At 38.8% G+C, this 14,535-nt stretch overlaps 1 protein-coding gene across 1 annotated transcript in view; it reads right to left on the reverse strand.

Moving 5' to 3' along the window:
- SNTG2 (syntrophin gamma 2) overlaps positions 1–14,535 on the reverse strand; it is a 285,035-nt gene that overhangs the window by 40,792 nt on the left and 229,708 nt on the right. The window contains exon 12 of the mRNA XM_075747252.1: positions 5,502–5,618. Within this exon, the coding sequence (XP_075603367.1) occupies positions 5,502–5,618 (117 nt within the window). The remainder of the gene's footprint in view (positions 1–5,501; positions 5,619–14,535) is intronic.

Genomic DNA, 14,535 nt, shown 5'->3' on the forward strand with positions numbered 1-14,535 from the left:
CATTTGAAGAGTAAAACTTCAGAAAAAAAATATCAAAGCGGCTGTAATACTTATTACTGGAATACAGAGAATGCTGCATTATCTGAAAATTAAGCAGAAGCATTCAACCCACCTAGAAGTACTAGAAAGGTCTAGGCAAAAGACAAAATACTTTTAGGTCAAGAGCAATTCATTTCACTGGGCTCTTCACTCTTCAATGAAAACAATGATGAGCCAAGTATAATTAAAAAAAAAAAATCAAATAAATTAAAAAGAAAAAAAAAAGAAATCAAGAAACGTTCTTGAGATGAACTAGGACATATCAGTGTAAGAACCCTAAAGATGACCAAAACAATTCAAATTCAATGGTACAAAACACACATTAAAGAGCAGTCAGATCCTAGCAAATATGTGAACAAAATAAATAAAGACTTGTGTGTAGAGTTAGAAAGTTCACTAAAAGCATTCACGGTCAAGCCTATGCCCTCCAACTCATTGCCACCTCTTTCCTAATATGTTACATTGACATGATGTATAATGTAAATTACAAATACAAGTATTTAGACCTTACGTAGCAGTACTCTCCAACATTCAAAGTGCTGCTCGTGTGCTAATTATATTATACAAGTTTTTCTTCTCTGTAACTTTTTTCAAAGGTGGAACTATTTCTGTTACTTTCACATTATTCTTGTATTTATTCCTTTTTTTAAACCTATAAGCAACATATGCAGATTGCCTACCTGCCTTCATGCAAACCACTTCAGCTCTATGCATTTAATCATGTTGAAAATGTTTTGTAATTAAAGGTAAGACAACACCTCCAAAGATATGGCTACTTTAAGACTTGAATTTAAAAACCATATTGAACTATGAGGAAGAGATAAAAAAAATCAAACAGTACGATCGTGCCCTACAAATAGCACATATTCCATAAAACGAAAACATTTCATTTTTCTGGAAATTTTCAATGACATAAAAAATAGCTTGGTTTTGAATGACAATTTTGAATAATGTCTCTCCAGTTTCCTCCAGCATATGAATTCAGAACCTTTTCAAGATCTGACAATTGACAGAAATCTATTAGATGCTTTTAGAATGTAATAAAATACTTCTTGTGTATTAACATTGACACAAGAATAATTTGTATTTGTGCAATGGTGTTTTTCACATGTGCAGTTTTCAGAACTGTGTCACAATTCTAATATAGCAATCTGTACATGAAATCTGTAAATTTCTTAAATACAGTCAAATAAGCCACTTTAGGGATGCTTCACTTTTACGGTGAAGCTTCTACATTTTTGGAAATACCATCTGAGATATTGTTGAAATGGAGTATAAATAGAATATTACTTTCCATAGTAATTTATCCACATAATATCCACATTTTTTTCCACATTTTTCTTTATTTTTGCCCATGGGTAACTATGTTCTCCATTCTTACGAAAGTTAGCAGCTGTATTTACATTCATAGCATCTTTTATACACAATGGAATAGTGTGTTGGTTTTGCGTGGCAAGGTTTTGGTAGCGGGGGGGCTACAGGGGTGGCTTCTGTGAAAAGCTGCTAGAAGCTTCCCCTGTGTCTGACAGAGCCAATGCCAGCCGGCTCCAAGACAGACCCACCGCTGGCCAAGGCCAAGCCAATCAGCGCCTCTGTGATAACATATTTAAGAAAGAGAAAAACAGTTAGAGAGCGCTTTTGGAGCCAGAGAGAGGAGTGAGAAGATGTAAGAACATCTGCAGACACCAAGGTCAGTGAAGAAGGAGGGGGAGGAGGTGCTCCAGGCGCCAGAGCAAGATTCCCCTGCAGCCCGTGGTGAAGACCATGGTGAAGCAGGCTGTCCCCCTGCAGCCCATGGAGGGAGGATGAGGGGGTGTAGCGATTCCACCTGCAGCCCGTGGAGGACCCCACGCTGGAGCAGGTGGAGGCACCTGAAGGAGGCTGTGACCCCGTGGGAAGCCCGCGCTGGAGCAAGCTCCTGGCAGGACCTGTGGAGCCGTGGAGAGAGGAGCCCACGCCAGAGCAGGTTTGCTGACAGGACTTGTGACCCCATGGGGGACCCACGCTGGAGCAGTTTGATCCTGAAGGTCTGCACCCTGTGGAGGAGACTCACATTGGAGAAGGCCGTGAAGGACTGTCTCCCGTGAGAGGGACCCCACGCTGGAGCGGGGCAACAATGAGTCCTCCCCCTGAGGATGAAGAAGCAGCAGAAACACCGCGTGATGAACTGACCGTAACCCCCACTCCCCGTCCCCCTGTGCCGCTGAGGGGGGCGGAGGTTGAAGCCGGGAGTGAAGTTGAGCCCGGGAAGATGGGAGGGGTGGGGGGAGGTGTTTTTAAGATTTGGTTTTATTTCTTGTTCCTCTACTCTGTTTTGCTTAGTAATAAATAAGATTAATTCCCTCTCTAAGTTCGGTCTGTTTTGCTCGTGATGATAATTAGAGAATGATCTCTCCCTGTCCTTATCTCGACCCGTAAGTTTTTTTTCATTGTACCTTTTCTCCCCTGTCTAATGAAAGAGGGGAGTGATAGAGCGGCTCTGGTGGGCACCTGGCCCTCAGCCAGGGTCAACCCACCACAAATAGAAAAAGAGTAGATATTGTACCAGATCCTTTTACCAGCAGTTGTGAGGTCACTGCAGCTAAAGATAACTGTATGACTTGTAGGTCATCTACTCTGTGCATACTACATTGATTTGGTACGCAAATAGCAATAATATAATAGAAACATCTCTGAAATAAAACATAACGTTAAGCTATAGTCTTTTGAAGATCAAGCAAGTTAAAACATCTGCATTTTTGTGATAGAACAATCAATTTTTTAATGTTTCACTTAACATAGTAAAAAAAAGTCAGTGGGAGTAATGGCAAGAGCAGTACTATTAAATATCTCTAAAAACAGTGAAACAGCTCTACGCACGGCTTTGTGTGGGTACCAGTGTTCCCAGTTACAGAGGTCGGACATGTGACACAGAACCTGTGTCAGGGCACAGCGTGGGCTGGTGGCTCCCTGGGTACTGTGGGAGCTCCCCCCGGGGTGTGGCAGGTCAGGGTCCTCACCAGCCAGGGCCCACCCCATCACCCTGTAGTGGGTTGACCTTGTCCAACAGCTAAGCACCCAAACAGCCGCTCGCTAACTCCCCGTCCCCCCCACAGTGGGATGGGGGAACAGAATAGAAAGAGAAAAATCAAGAAAACTTGTGGGTCAAAATGAAGACAGTTTAGTAAGTGATGCAAAGAGCAAAAAAACAAGTGATGCAAAGGTGATCGCACCCTGCCTGCCCCAAGAAGAACAATGTCCAGCCAATCTCTAAGCAATGGCTACTTTTGAAGACCAAATTGCTATTTTTTATTGCTCAGCATGATGTTTTATGGCTGTTTTGGCCTATTTGGGTCAGCTGTTGTCCCTGCTGGTGTCTCCTCCCAGACTCTTGCCTGCCCCCAGGGTAAGCAGTGTGAGAAACAGAGAAACGTTGTGCAAGCAAACGCTCAGCAACAGCCAAATCACTGGTATGTTAGCGCTGTTTTAGTCACAAATACAAACCCCACTGTCGTATGGGCTATTATGAAGAAAGTTACCTCCATCCCAGCCAGGCCTAGTGCGTGCCCCCAGCCAGGAGCAGCTCCGGCCACCAGGCACCTCCATGGGGACAGGGATGGGCTGAGGCCAGGCCTGGACATGGGGCCATGCATAGGTCTGGCTCATTGGGACCCATGGCTGGGCAGGACAGGGCTGTGAGGAGCTGGAGACCAGCTCAGCTGTGCTACTGGGGCATGGGCTGATGGCCCCAGTGGAGCTGCAATGCAGTCCTGGGCTGTGGGAAGGGTGGGGGGAGCCCCAGGAAAGAAGGTCAGGGACAGTCACACTGGAGGCACCCTCAGGGCACTGATAATCATCTTCAAAGTGTGGCTTTAGATCCAGATTTGAATTCTCCAGATGGGTGGTTGCTGGAAACTACCAATTCCCTGTTTTATTTTTTTCCCCTGATATAAACCAGCTGTGGAATGATTAAATAGCAAGAAAACTGGTCAACAGGTTTTATGATTTATAGCTTCTGTCACACTTAGTGGTGTATCTGAGTACTGGGATGACATAACACATTGACCAAAAGGGTCCCCTTTGTTAATTTTTTTTTAAAAGCCACTATTTCTACAAAAAAATTGTGCAGAACCACAGTAGTAGATACTGACAAGTAACATGTACAAATACTACCAAACACTCATCCTCACTTGTCTGTTCTTAGTAGAGTGCTGAACATGATAAACGAAGTAGTTTATCCCCAGTTAGTACCATGTAGATGGATAGTTTTAATTATATCAAAAATGTTTCTTCAAAAACAGGTCTGAAAACAATAATTAAAATTTATAAAGGAAAAGCATTCATGTGGTGTGTTATTTATTTGTTTAATAATTTGTATTTGCATTTTAATTGGATTGTAGTAATCGAAACAAATTTTAGTTCCTTAACATATAGACAATTTCTTAGAGGGAAAAACCCCAAACTTTGCCCAGATGTGTTGCCTCATTTTAAAAAGAATACTACTGGCCATTTAAAAATGCTTGAAATTAATAGGAATCATTTGATTTAGAATTTCAATCTAGAGAGAGAAAAAATGTTACTGATTGCTTCTCAATGAGGTTCATAAATAAGGTTCGAAGAGTATGTACTTCCCAAAGGTACAGCAGATGGTACACAGGCAAAGGATCAGATTTTCTTTGGATCAGCTGAAGAAATTGGGAGACTGACCACCTCCTGAGCAAATCCATAAGGAAGCTGTATAATTGAAAGGGCATTCTAATTCCACATTTTTTTATTTTTGATTTCTTTAAAGCAAAGGCTCTCTTGGATAAAAAGAAAGAAAGGATAAAACAATACCGTGTGGCAAGTATGGGTCACTTTTTAAGAGTTTAGAATTCTACAGATCATTCTGTTTCATTCTTTTAAATTAATTTTTATTAGGTTTTTTTTTAGAGAAGTATTTGTTAAGTCATCTGTTGTGAAATAGAATTCTCATTACTACCTGTGTAAATTATCAAAGCAAGGCTCAAACTGTAAAATTTGCTCAAACTGTACAATTAGCATTGGATTCTCTGTAGCAGTTCAATCCCTTGCCTGTGTGCAAAATACACAAGTATCTACTAATAGGATGGATGGTGTATTTCATGATATATCTTGTCTTTAAGAAAACAGAGTAACTACCAACATATTACATCTACAATATAGCTTAGAGTAAATAAAAGAAGAAATACTGGGCCTAATCAACCAGTGAAAAATCTGACCTTAACAACTTTAAAAAGTAAAACTGTTAGGAATTCTTTGAACTATCCAGGTACAGTAAGATTTTCAGAAAACCTTGAAAGAGGTTAAATATCTAAAGCTTATTGAAATTCAGTGGCATCTATGGCTTTAACTTCTTTTGAAGTCTCAGCTGACAACTTCACTTGGTAAGGAAAAACAAACCCAGACATAACAAACAGGTTTCCATTTACAATGCAACAGTCACAAAAATATCATTTTTTTACCGGTGGAGTGCTAAAAATGTAGAAGGATGAACCCTTCAGTGCCAGAAACTTAAATTTGTAGAGCTGAGATGAATCAGTTCCTTCAAGTCTCTCATTTACCCATCCCATGTGTACAACCTATAAAAGAAAATAATGAAAAATTAAAGCTCTATTTTTTTCAGTGGAGTATAAGATATATCTGAATAGGTCAAGTCTTTCCACAAGGAACAGTGGTCATGTTAGAATAGGATGCATCATACTCTTCTTCACATTTGCCTTCCCACCATTACCATACTCTTGAAGTGTACGGTGTCATGCCAGTGTGTCAGAAGTCCTTGAAGAGACTTAACCTGCAGTACAGCTTGAATCTTGTCTGAAATGATCCCCATTTAAAAGCCACATATATGTCTCAGCAGACTCTCACTTAGGCCAGCAGAAAACCTAGGTGTACTGAAATAGTTCAGTCAACAGTTTATAAAAAACGCAATCCTACATTATCTATAGCACAATCCAAACCTGGACATAGTGAAATTTCTGTTACATGTACCTCTATAGAAATACATCTGAATAAATCACTAATTTATCTGAAATCAAACAACTTTCTGTATGCTCATGTTTGCCACTGTTAACAAAGTGTCTTTGTTACACTGATTGTCCCTCAGAGTTTATACTTTTTTAAATATACATTTTATATCATGACAATATATATTCTCATAGAATTAAACATCAAATTCAGTTGTTACACAACTTTGCTCTAACGGTATTACAATACATGTCTTTATATTTCAGATAAATTAATTTTAGGAAAAAATAAGTAAGACAGCATGCTTCTTTTTTGTGGTAAATACAAATGTATAAAGGAATAATGCCATGTAGTTACCACCAAAAATAACAAACATAAACATTTTAGCCTTCATTTTGCACACATTAAGAGAAACATATTGCCCTTGAAACAGGTACTTGATTCTAGAGTGATCCACTGATCTGAATAAGCAGCTATTGCTGATAAGCTTACTCATTTTCAACTAAGGCTACACTTTCAAAAAATATTGACTTAAATAGGGGCAGAAATGTCATAGCACTTGTGAATATATTGAGCCCACAGAGAACTTTGCTGGATGTCAGTGGAAACAATCTGAAGAAGGCATTCATTAAATTTCATGAAAACTTCAGCATTTGTTCCACAGATAGATTTGGGAAAAAAGTGATGATCTCAGGAATGCTTTTCTATTGAAAGCCCGATGCACGTACCTGTAGTTATTACCAACAGAGCTCAAAGGTGGAAAGAATGGACAGGGAGTAGCTCACAGTACTGATGCATGCTCATACCCTTGTATCATGAAAATCCCACACACTGTTTTCTAATTTTGTTACTTAATGCATCAATTACGTCTCCTACAAATCAACTTATTCATAAATAAATAAACTCAGGGCAGGATGGTATCAGAAGACTGGAATTCCACTTGTCAAGATTGTGGGGGTTTTTTGTTTGTTCATTTGTTTTAGAATTTTTGTATATTTAGGAGAAAGGCAAGGTTTGAGTTGATTTAAATACGGATTGCTCCACCAGATGTGAAACGCTGTTGATGTATGAGATGCTTTCTTGGGGAAGAAGCAATGGTGAGGCTAGGTAGCTGAAGAAGGATTGCTACTGGAAAATAAGCGGTGAGCTCCGTGGGCTGAGAGCTGCATTACTGCCACTTGCATGGGTTGGGGATAACAGGACGGCAAGCCAAAAAGTAAGTATTAATGACTATGAAAGAGAATGAGGAAAAGACGAAGCAAAAGACATTTAGGAGGAGAAAGAAATCAATTTAGTAAGACCAAAAATAAAGAAACAGGAGAAAATATGAAATTAAAAGGAAAAGAACAAAAGGAAGGATACTATACAAGTATATAAAGAGGGGAAAATCAATGAAAAGATATTTGAGAGGAAAAAACATGAAGAAAACAGGATTCCAAATGTGTATTTGCCTATAAAATCCTTAAAAAAGCAAAAGGGGAAAATAGAAGAATTTCCTTTATCAGAATAAGTGTTTGATTAACTTCTGCATATATTGAAAAAATAATAAAATTATGCATCTTTTTATAGAGATATTACAAAATCTAATATATGTTTTACCTTCTTTCCACACATCTTTCTTATTGACTGGTTTATTTAATGGTCATTTAGACCATAGAGATGGAGAAAGAATAATTATTCAGTTCAGTTCAGTCTGTATGGAACAAAAGCAACCAAGTGTTGGTACTCAATAACAAGCTGTTTGTGGTTCAGAAGTAGGCTACTGAGATTTTAACTGAGTCTCAGTACGTGGGTGGGAATATTAGTCCCGGGATAAAAACTGTTCTCGTAGTTGGACTGAAACCTGCCATTTGCAATTTTAAGGAGTGGTCCTAAGACATTACACGACAAACAGTTATATTCTCAGCATTGCTTTCACCACTTAATTCCCATACTGTAAAATCAATTTGATACTACTATTTGAAACTGCATGGAAAATTGCCCATACATCATCATGTATTATTAAGTTTCTAACATGTTCTAATACACTTTCCAAAAGTTCCTGTAGGAACAAAATGAGCAATGGCACTCATTATGAGGATATAAAACAAGTCACTAACAAAATGTAATCCAATCATAACAGATAAATGAAAGTCCTTATTTGCATTTATTGTTTTCCTACCGCAATAAAACATCTAAATGCTGCAATGACTTGGAAACTTAACATGTGTTACATTTAATAAAGCAATGCGTACATTTTGTATGTAGTACTTTTAGTTAAATAGTTATGAAAAGTAAATGATGCAAAACTCTCCAGAGGGAAACGAAGAAAGAAAATCAAGTAGATCTCTTATCTATGAAATGTCAGAAGAGGTGGGTGCACTTATGTAACTAAAATGGGATAAAAATCTACAACAGATGCCAGGTTGGCCTGCAAGTTAAGAACCACTGTTGTACCATGAAACACAATGGAACAACACAAAATTAAGAGAGCAAAGACAAGTACATCTTAAGGTAGCTTAAGTCATTTTTTTGGTCTTTTCCAAAGCAAGTGGCAGACTGCATATTTTGAAAAGTACAGATATTGGGGCGGGGGGGGGGGAAGAAGTTCTTTCACATACATAATGATTAACTAACTGTTTAACTAACTAAAAAAAATTTGAATGCTAGCAGTTTTGATGCATTACATTAATGATTTCCTTTGTACATCAACTGCATTCAGTTATGTCCGAATGGCTACTATTCAAAACATGTTTTAGAGATGAAACTACAGAGGAACTTAGAAATGATGACATTCAAGTGTTTTATGTGCTTCAGCTCAAGAATTAAATTTGTAAGTCCAAGCTCGGCACAGTTTGAACGCCACAAACGGCAACTTGTCCATATCAACCCAAAGGGAACTGTGAAGACAGGTATGTACCTGAATTTGTATATCTTTCCAGGAACTGGCTGTCTGTGCAAAACTTAGATTATGAGTCCTTTTGGGTAATGATCATTGTTTCTTCTCTTTGTTTGTTTGTTTTAACAAGGAGACTGGGAAAATTGGGGCTGATGTCACTCACCTTTTCACATAATAGCCTTCTTGTTCAAGTTAGGATCCGAAACACAAAACTCATTCCTGGAGACGTTGCCTTACTGGTTATGCATTCTTGTATTATACTAAATCAGTAGCACTATTTGTGCAGCAGGAACCAATCAATCAAACTAAATAAAAGTGGAAAACTCAGGTCCTTCACAGGTTTTTTGGTGTTATATGTCCATTTTATTTTTTAGCAATATTACAACAACAATAAAATACACCTAACAAGCTATTCTCCTCCTTACCAAATAAAGACTCAAACTATTTCTTCTGCAGTTTGGGGAAAAAAAAAAAAAAAAAAAAAAGATTAAAAAAAAGAAGAAAACCTTCCAAACCGTAGCTTACATGTTATCCCCCAATCAATAAAATGGTAATTCTGCTAAAAAATGTGTTAACATAACGTTAATTGGAGAATAATCTTGAAGAAGGACTAATCTTAGTATTAATCCAGTGAAATCACAGTTCTGTAATATTTCTGTAAGTTCTCTGGAAAAGCAATGGGTTCTAAAAGCTGTGAAGAGCAGATGCCTGCACAGAAAATTATATACTCTAAAATCTTTCTCACAATTCACAAGGCAGAAATATATGAAGAAAAGGAGAATAAAGAAGAGTTGTTAATATTTTTTTTAAAATATTCTAACAGCTAAGGGAAATTCAGGAAGACAGCTTAATCAGATTTTAAAGACAAGCAAACTGAAATAAAAAAAATGCCAGAAGTAGTAGTAATAGTTATTTACTTTACAGAGGCACTACATATTAGCTAGCTGACTAGAGGTTAAAAAATGTAAGTGCTTTAAAGTGGTACTTCTTCCAGTAGAGTAAGTTTTTTCAATGGAAGACATGAGGTCCCAGAAAAAAATCTCTGAAGCAGGCCAAGAAAGTTTCATTAGGAATTGCATAACTGACCTCTCATATAAATAAAGCTAAAATAATTACCAAGGAAGATCTCAAATCTATCTCTACATGGTCTCTTTATGCTTAAGGGAATTTAGTCCTGCTCCCTTTCTATAGGTTTAAGTTGTAAAATTATAATCTGCAAGAATCTATCTCTTCAAGACTAACAATTAGGAGAAAGTAATGTTATTGCTATATGATAAATTTTTAAACCACTTTTCCCTGTTTTTGAGAAAATGAAAAAAAAAAGAAAAGACAAAAGAGGAACTGATCTTACAAAAGTATGTGTAGGGTTTCTTTTACTCTGTGGCATGAAGCCAAGCAAACATGTTCATTGCATAGCTGGGGCAGCAGTTCTGCTATGAGGAACAATGGGAAACCCCTCCATGTTTGAAAAGTTCCTGATTCAGAATTAGGATCATATAATTATCAAAGAGGGGAAAAGAGGCCTCTGAGAAATTTAGTACATTACCCTCTCCAAAATGCAGTACCCATGATACCTATTTTGCTTCTAAGAAATGCTTCCTTAATGTCCTAAGGATCTCCAGTAATGGAGACTTCATAATTTCTCTCAACAATCTGTTCTAGCACTTTACTATCTTTACTAGTGATGAGGAAGTCTATTCCTCATGTCAAACATGAATCACTCTGCTGTAACCATAATTTAAGATTTTTTTTTCCCTATCCATTAAAGACTCGAACTGTTTTGGCTTTAGACTGGAAGAGTGAAAAAAGCGTATTCAGATCATAAATGGAGCAAAAATCCATGAACAAGTATATGCAGTTTGTGTGGCTTCATTCCTTGCTTCTTTTCACCCGTTATTCTCTGAGCACAAAGTTATAATTTCTGAATATTTATTTCATATTTCCTTCTCTGTCTTGTTTTCAAGCTTGTATTGGTTTCAGCTGGGATAGAGTTAATTTTCTTCATAGTAGCTGGTAGGGTGCTATGTTTTGGATTTGTGCTGAACACAGTGTTGATAACACAGGGATGTTTTAGTTACTGCTGAGCAGTGCTTACACAGAGCCAAGGCCTTTTCTGCTTCTCACACCACCCCACCAGCGAGTGGGCTGGGGGTGCACAAGGAGTTGGGAGGGGACACAGCTGGGACAGCTGACCCCAACTGACCAAAGGGATATTCCATACCATATGACATCACGCTCAGCATTTAAAGCTGAGGGAAGGAGGAGGAAGGGGGGGGATGTTTGGAGTGATGGTGTTTGTCTTCCCAGGTAACCGTTACCTGTGATGGAGGCCTGCTTTCCTGGAGATGGCTGAACACCTGCCTGCCCACGGAAAGTGGTGAGTGAATTCCTTGTTTTGCTTTGCTTCCATGTGTGGCTTTTGCTTTACTTATTAAACCGTCTTTATCTCAACCCACGAATTTTCTCACTTTCACTCTTCTGATTCTCTCCCCCATCTCACTGGAGGGGGAGTGAGCAAGTGGCTGCGTGGTGCTAAGTTGCTGGCTGGGGTTAAACCACGACAAACCTGTCCACAGAGGCCGTGGAAAACCTCTGACCAATATCTTTTTGGGAACATGGTGCACAAAATCAAATGCAGTACTCCTGCCAAGGCCTTACAGCAAAAGGAACACTTAGCATGTCTTCCAGTAACTCACTTAGGTACAGCCCACAATGCTTGACTTTCTCAAAAGTCACAAAAGACACATGGTTGTTCTGGTATGCAGGCCAATGGCCAGCCCTGGCCTGATGTTAAACTGACAAGGTAACAATGAGAGAAACTGCTGGACATTGCATACAATGCAAAGGGAGAAGTTGGTTGGCTGTCTCAAGCCTGCAGCTATACTAATAAAACAATAATGGAACAGCAGGTGAAATAAATGAAAAGGAAGTGAAGAATGGGTGAAGAATGTCAAAAGATAATGAAAAAGGGGTGCTGACTTATCATAGAATCATAGAATCACAGAATGGTTTGGGTTGGAAGGGACCTCAAAGATCATCCAGTTCCAACCCCCCTGCTGCGGGCAGGGACACCCTCCACTAGACCACATTGCCCAAAGTCCCATCCAACCTGGTCTTGAACACTTCCAGGGATAGGGCCTCCACAAAGTCTCTGGGCAACCTGTTCCAGTGCCTCACCACTCTAACAGTAAAGACTTTCTTTCTAACATCTAATCTAAATCGACCCTCCTTCAGCTTGAACCCATTACCCCTTGTCCTGTCACTACACTCCCTCATAAACAGTCCCTCACCATCTTTCCTGTAGGCCCCTTCAGGTACTGGTAAGCCCCAATTAGATCTCCAGGCTGAACAATCCCAACTCTCTCAGCCTGCCCTCATAGGAGAGGTTCTCCATGCCTCCAGTCAACTTCATGGCCCTCCTCTGGACTCTCTCCAACAGCTCGATGTCTCTCCTGTACTGGGGCCCCCAGAGCTGGACGCAGTACTCCAGGTGCGGTCTCATGAGAGTGGAGTAGAGGGGCAGGATCACCTCCCTTGACCTGCTGGTCACACCTCTTTTGATGCAGCCCAGGACACAGTTGGCATACTCACTGACAGTGGTGGTGGTATCACAGATTAAGGCTGAAATAACCAAAAAAGCATGTAAAATCAGAAAAAATAAGGGCCAATGGAGGAGTAAAATGTAGGTGAGTTCCTTATTTGGGAGGGAGAAAAATGGAGGAAAAAAGGAATATAAGGTAAACCATATGAATGGGACTTTTGGGGGTCTCTGTTGATCAGCCCTGTACCTGATTACCACAGGCTGATGTAATAGTAAGCCATAATATTAAATCATAACAACAAACCTGTTGTTTTTCTTACCATCTCTATCTGACTGGCTTCTGCAGACAGGGACATCTGGCATGGGCTCCCTAAGTGCTAGTAAGGTAATGGAGGATGGATCATGCCTCCTTAAAAGAATTTACATTCCTAGATACTTTTCAAGTACTTTCCAGTAACCAAAACTCCAGTTCTTTCCCACAGCCTCTCACATATACTTGATTATTCTTGCCTATGTGCTACACCCTAATTGGCTTCCACCCTGTTTTTCAGACTCATTCTTCAATATGTCAAGATCATTCTTATGTCTAACACTGTATTTTAAAATTTCATGTCTGCAAAACTAGTGGGCTTACTTTTGCTAACGCACCATAAAGGGAGTATTCAAGGGAATTGGATCCAGCACAGACCTTTTCAGGACTTCTAGTCAATATGTCAGCTTCGAAAGTGAACCATTTCTACCTATTATTGGATTATACAAGAAAGTCTGTACAGCCAAATCTGTATAATACTTGTTTAAAATATTGCAATGTCAAGAAATGTCATAAACCTTACTGGAATCAAGATATGTTGCAGCAACTGCCTGTCACCAATCCACAAGATGTGTTATACTGTCACAGGAGGAAATTAGATTGGTTGTCACTATTTATTCTTGACAAATCCTTCAGGGGAGTCATTCATTTGCTATCTTGCAGCTGCATACAAATATTTTGTTTACTTATTTCAAATTTCTTTCTAGAGATTGAAGTTAAATTGACTAGTCTCTAATTCTCCAAGTTCTCTTTCTTCTTCCATTAAAAGCCATGATGTTTGCCCTTTCCTAGTCTTTTGATATGTCACCTGACAGACACAAATTCCTTGAAATATCTTGATAATAGCTCTGAGATTACTTTGACCAGTTTTTCAACTATCACCAGGCATTAAAAGCATACATACCACCAGAACTTCCCTTTGTATTGTAATCTGAGATTTTATTGGGTTTTGCTAGTATTATTTGCAATAACCATCTTTTGTAGTTGACCTTTTTAGTGAAGGCTGACCTCTGGTATGTTGAGTAGAAGCCAAACATTTTCCTTTGTCTTCTTGCTATTAATGCACTTAGAGAGTAATATTTTGTTACCCATCTATCCCTTGCTGGTTGTAGCTTAATCTGTGCCCTGGCCTTCCTGGTACTGTCACATACTATGCTTTTATAATCATTGTCTCTAGATTTCATTTTCTGTATGATTTCCTCTGGAGGTCAATGAAGAGGTCACTGCAAAAAATCAAAACAAACAAGGGAAGAGACGTCCTAGGAAGTAGTGAAAATCTGTTTTACAGCACCACAAGAAAAAATAGACATAGTCTTAATTAATAGCTGATCAATATTTTCCTATTTATACTGAGAAGAAACTGTATTGTTTTAGTGGAGTGCAGGAAATGATCATATTAGTCTTAAAAAGATAAAAAAACCCACCTAGCAAACAAAATAAAAAACCTCGGAAGTAGTTTCTCTGTAGAGAGAGAGAATTGCCTAATGTACTGTTTCATAAAAAATACAGAGCAATCTAGCAGTGTGTATCTTTTTGAAAATTGAGTCCCAAATCTAACTGCCTGCTGATAACACAGAATCAAGTGCTTTCAAATCTCTAGAGCACTATAATAAATTATATCAAGCAGAATCAAAAGTTATAATATTTGGAGAATGGTGGCTGTAAACATCCTCCACACTCAATAAAATAATGTACAAACTGGCTCAATCCCCCCCTCTCCTTGTGGAGCACCAATATTGTCTAAAGTATCCAGTGCATAGATGCCACGTGCTTCGTCATCTACACAGGTTATAGATACACTTA

The sequence above is a fragment of the Balearica regulorum genome, chromosome 3, assembly GCF_011004875.1.
Source record: "Balearica regulorum gibbericeps isolate bBalReg1 chromosome 3, bBalReg1.pri, whole genome shotgun sequence".
NCBI lineage: Eukaryota > Metazoa > Chordata > Aves > Gruiformes > Gruidae > Balearica > Balearica regulorum.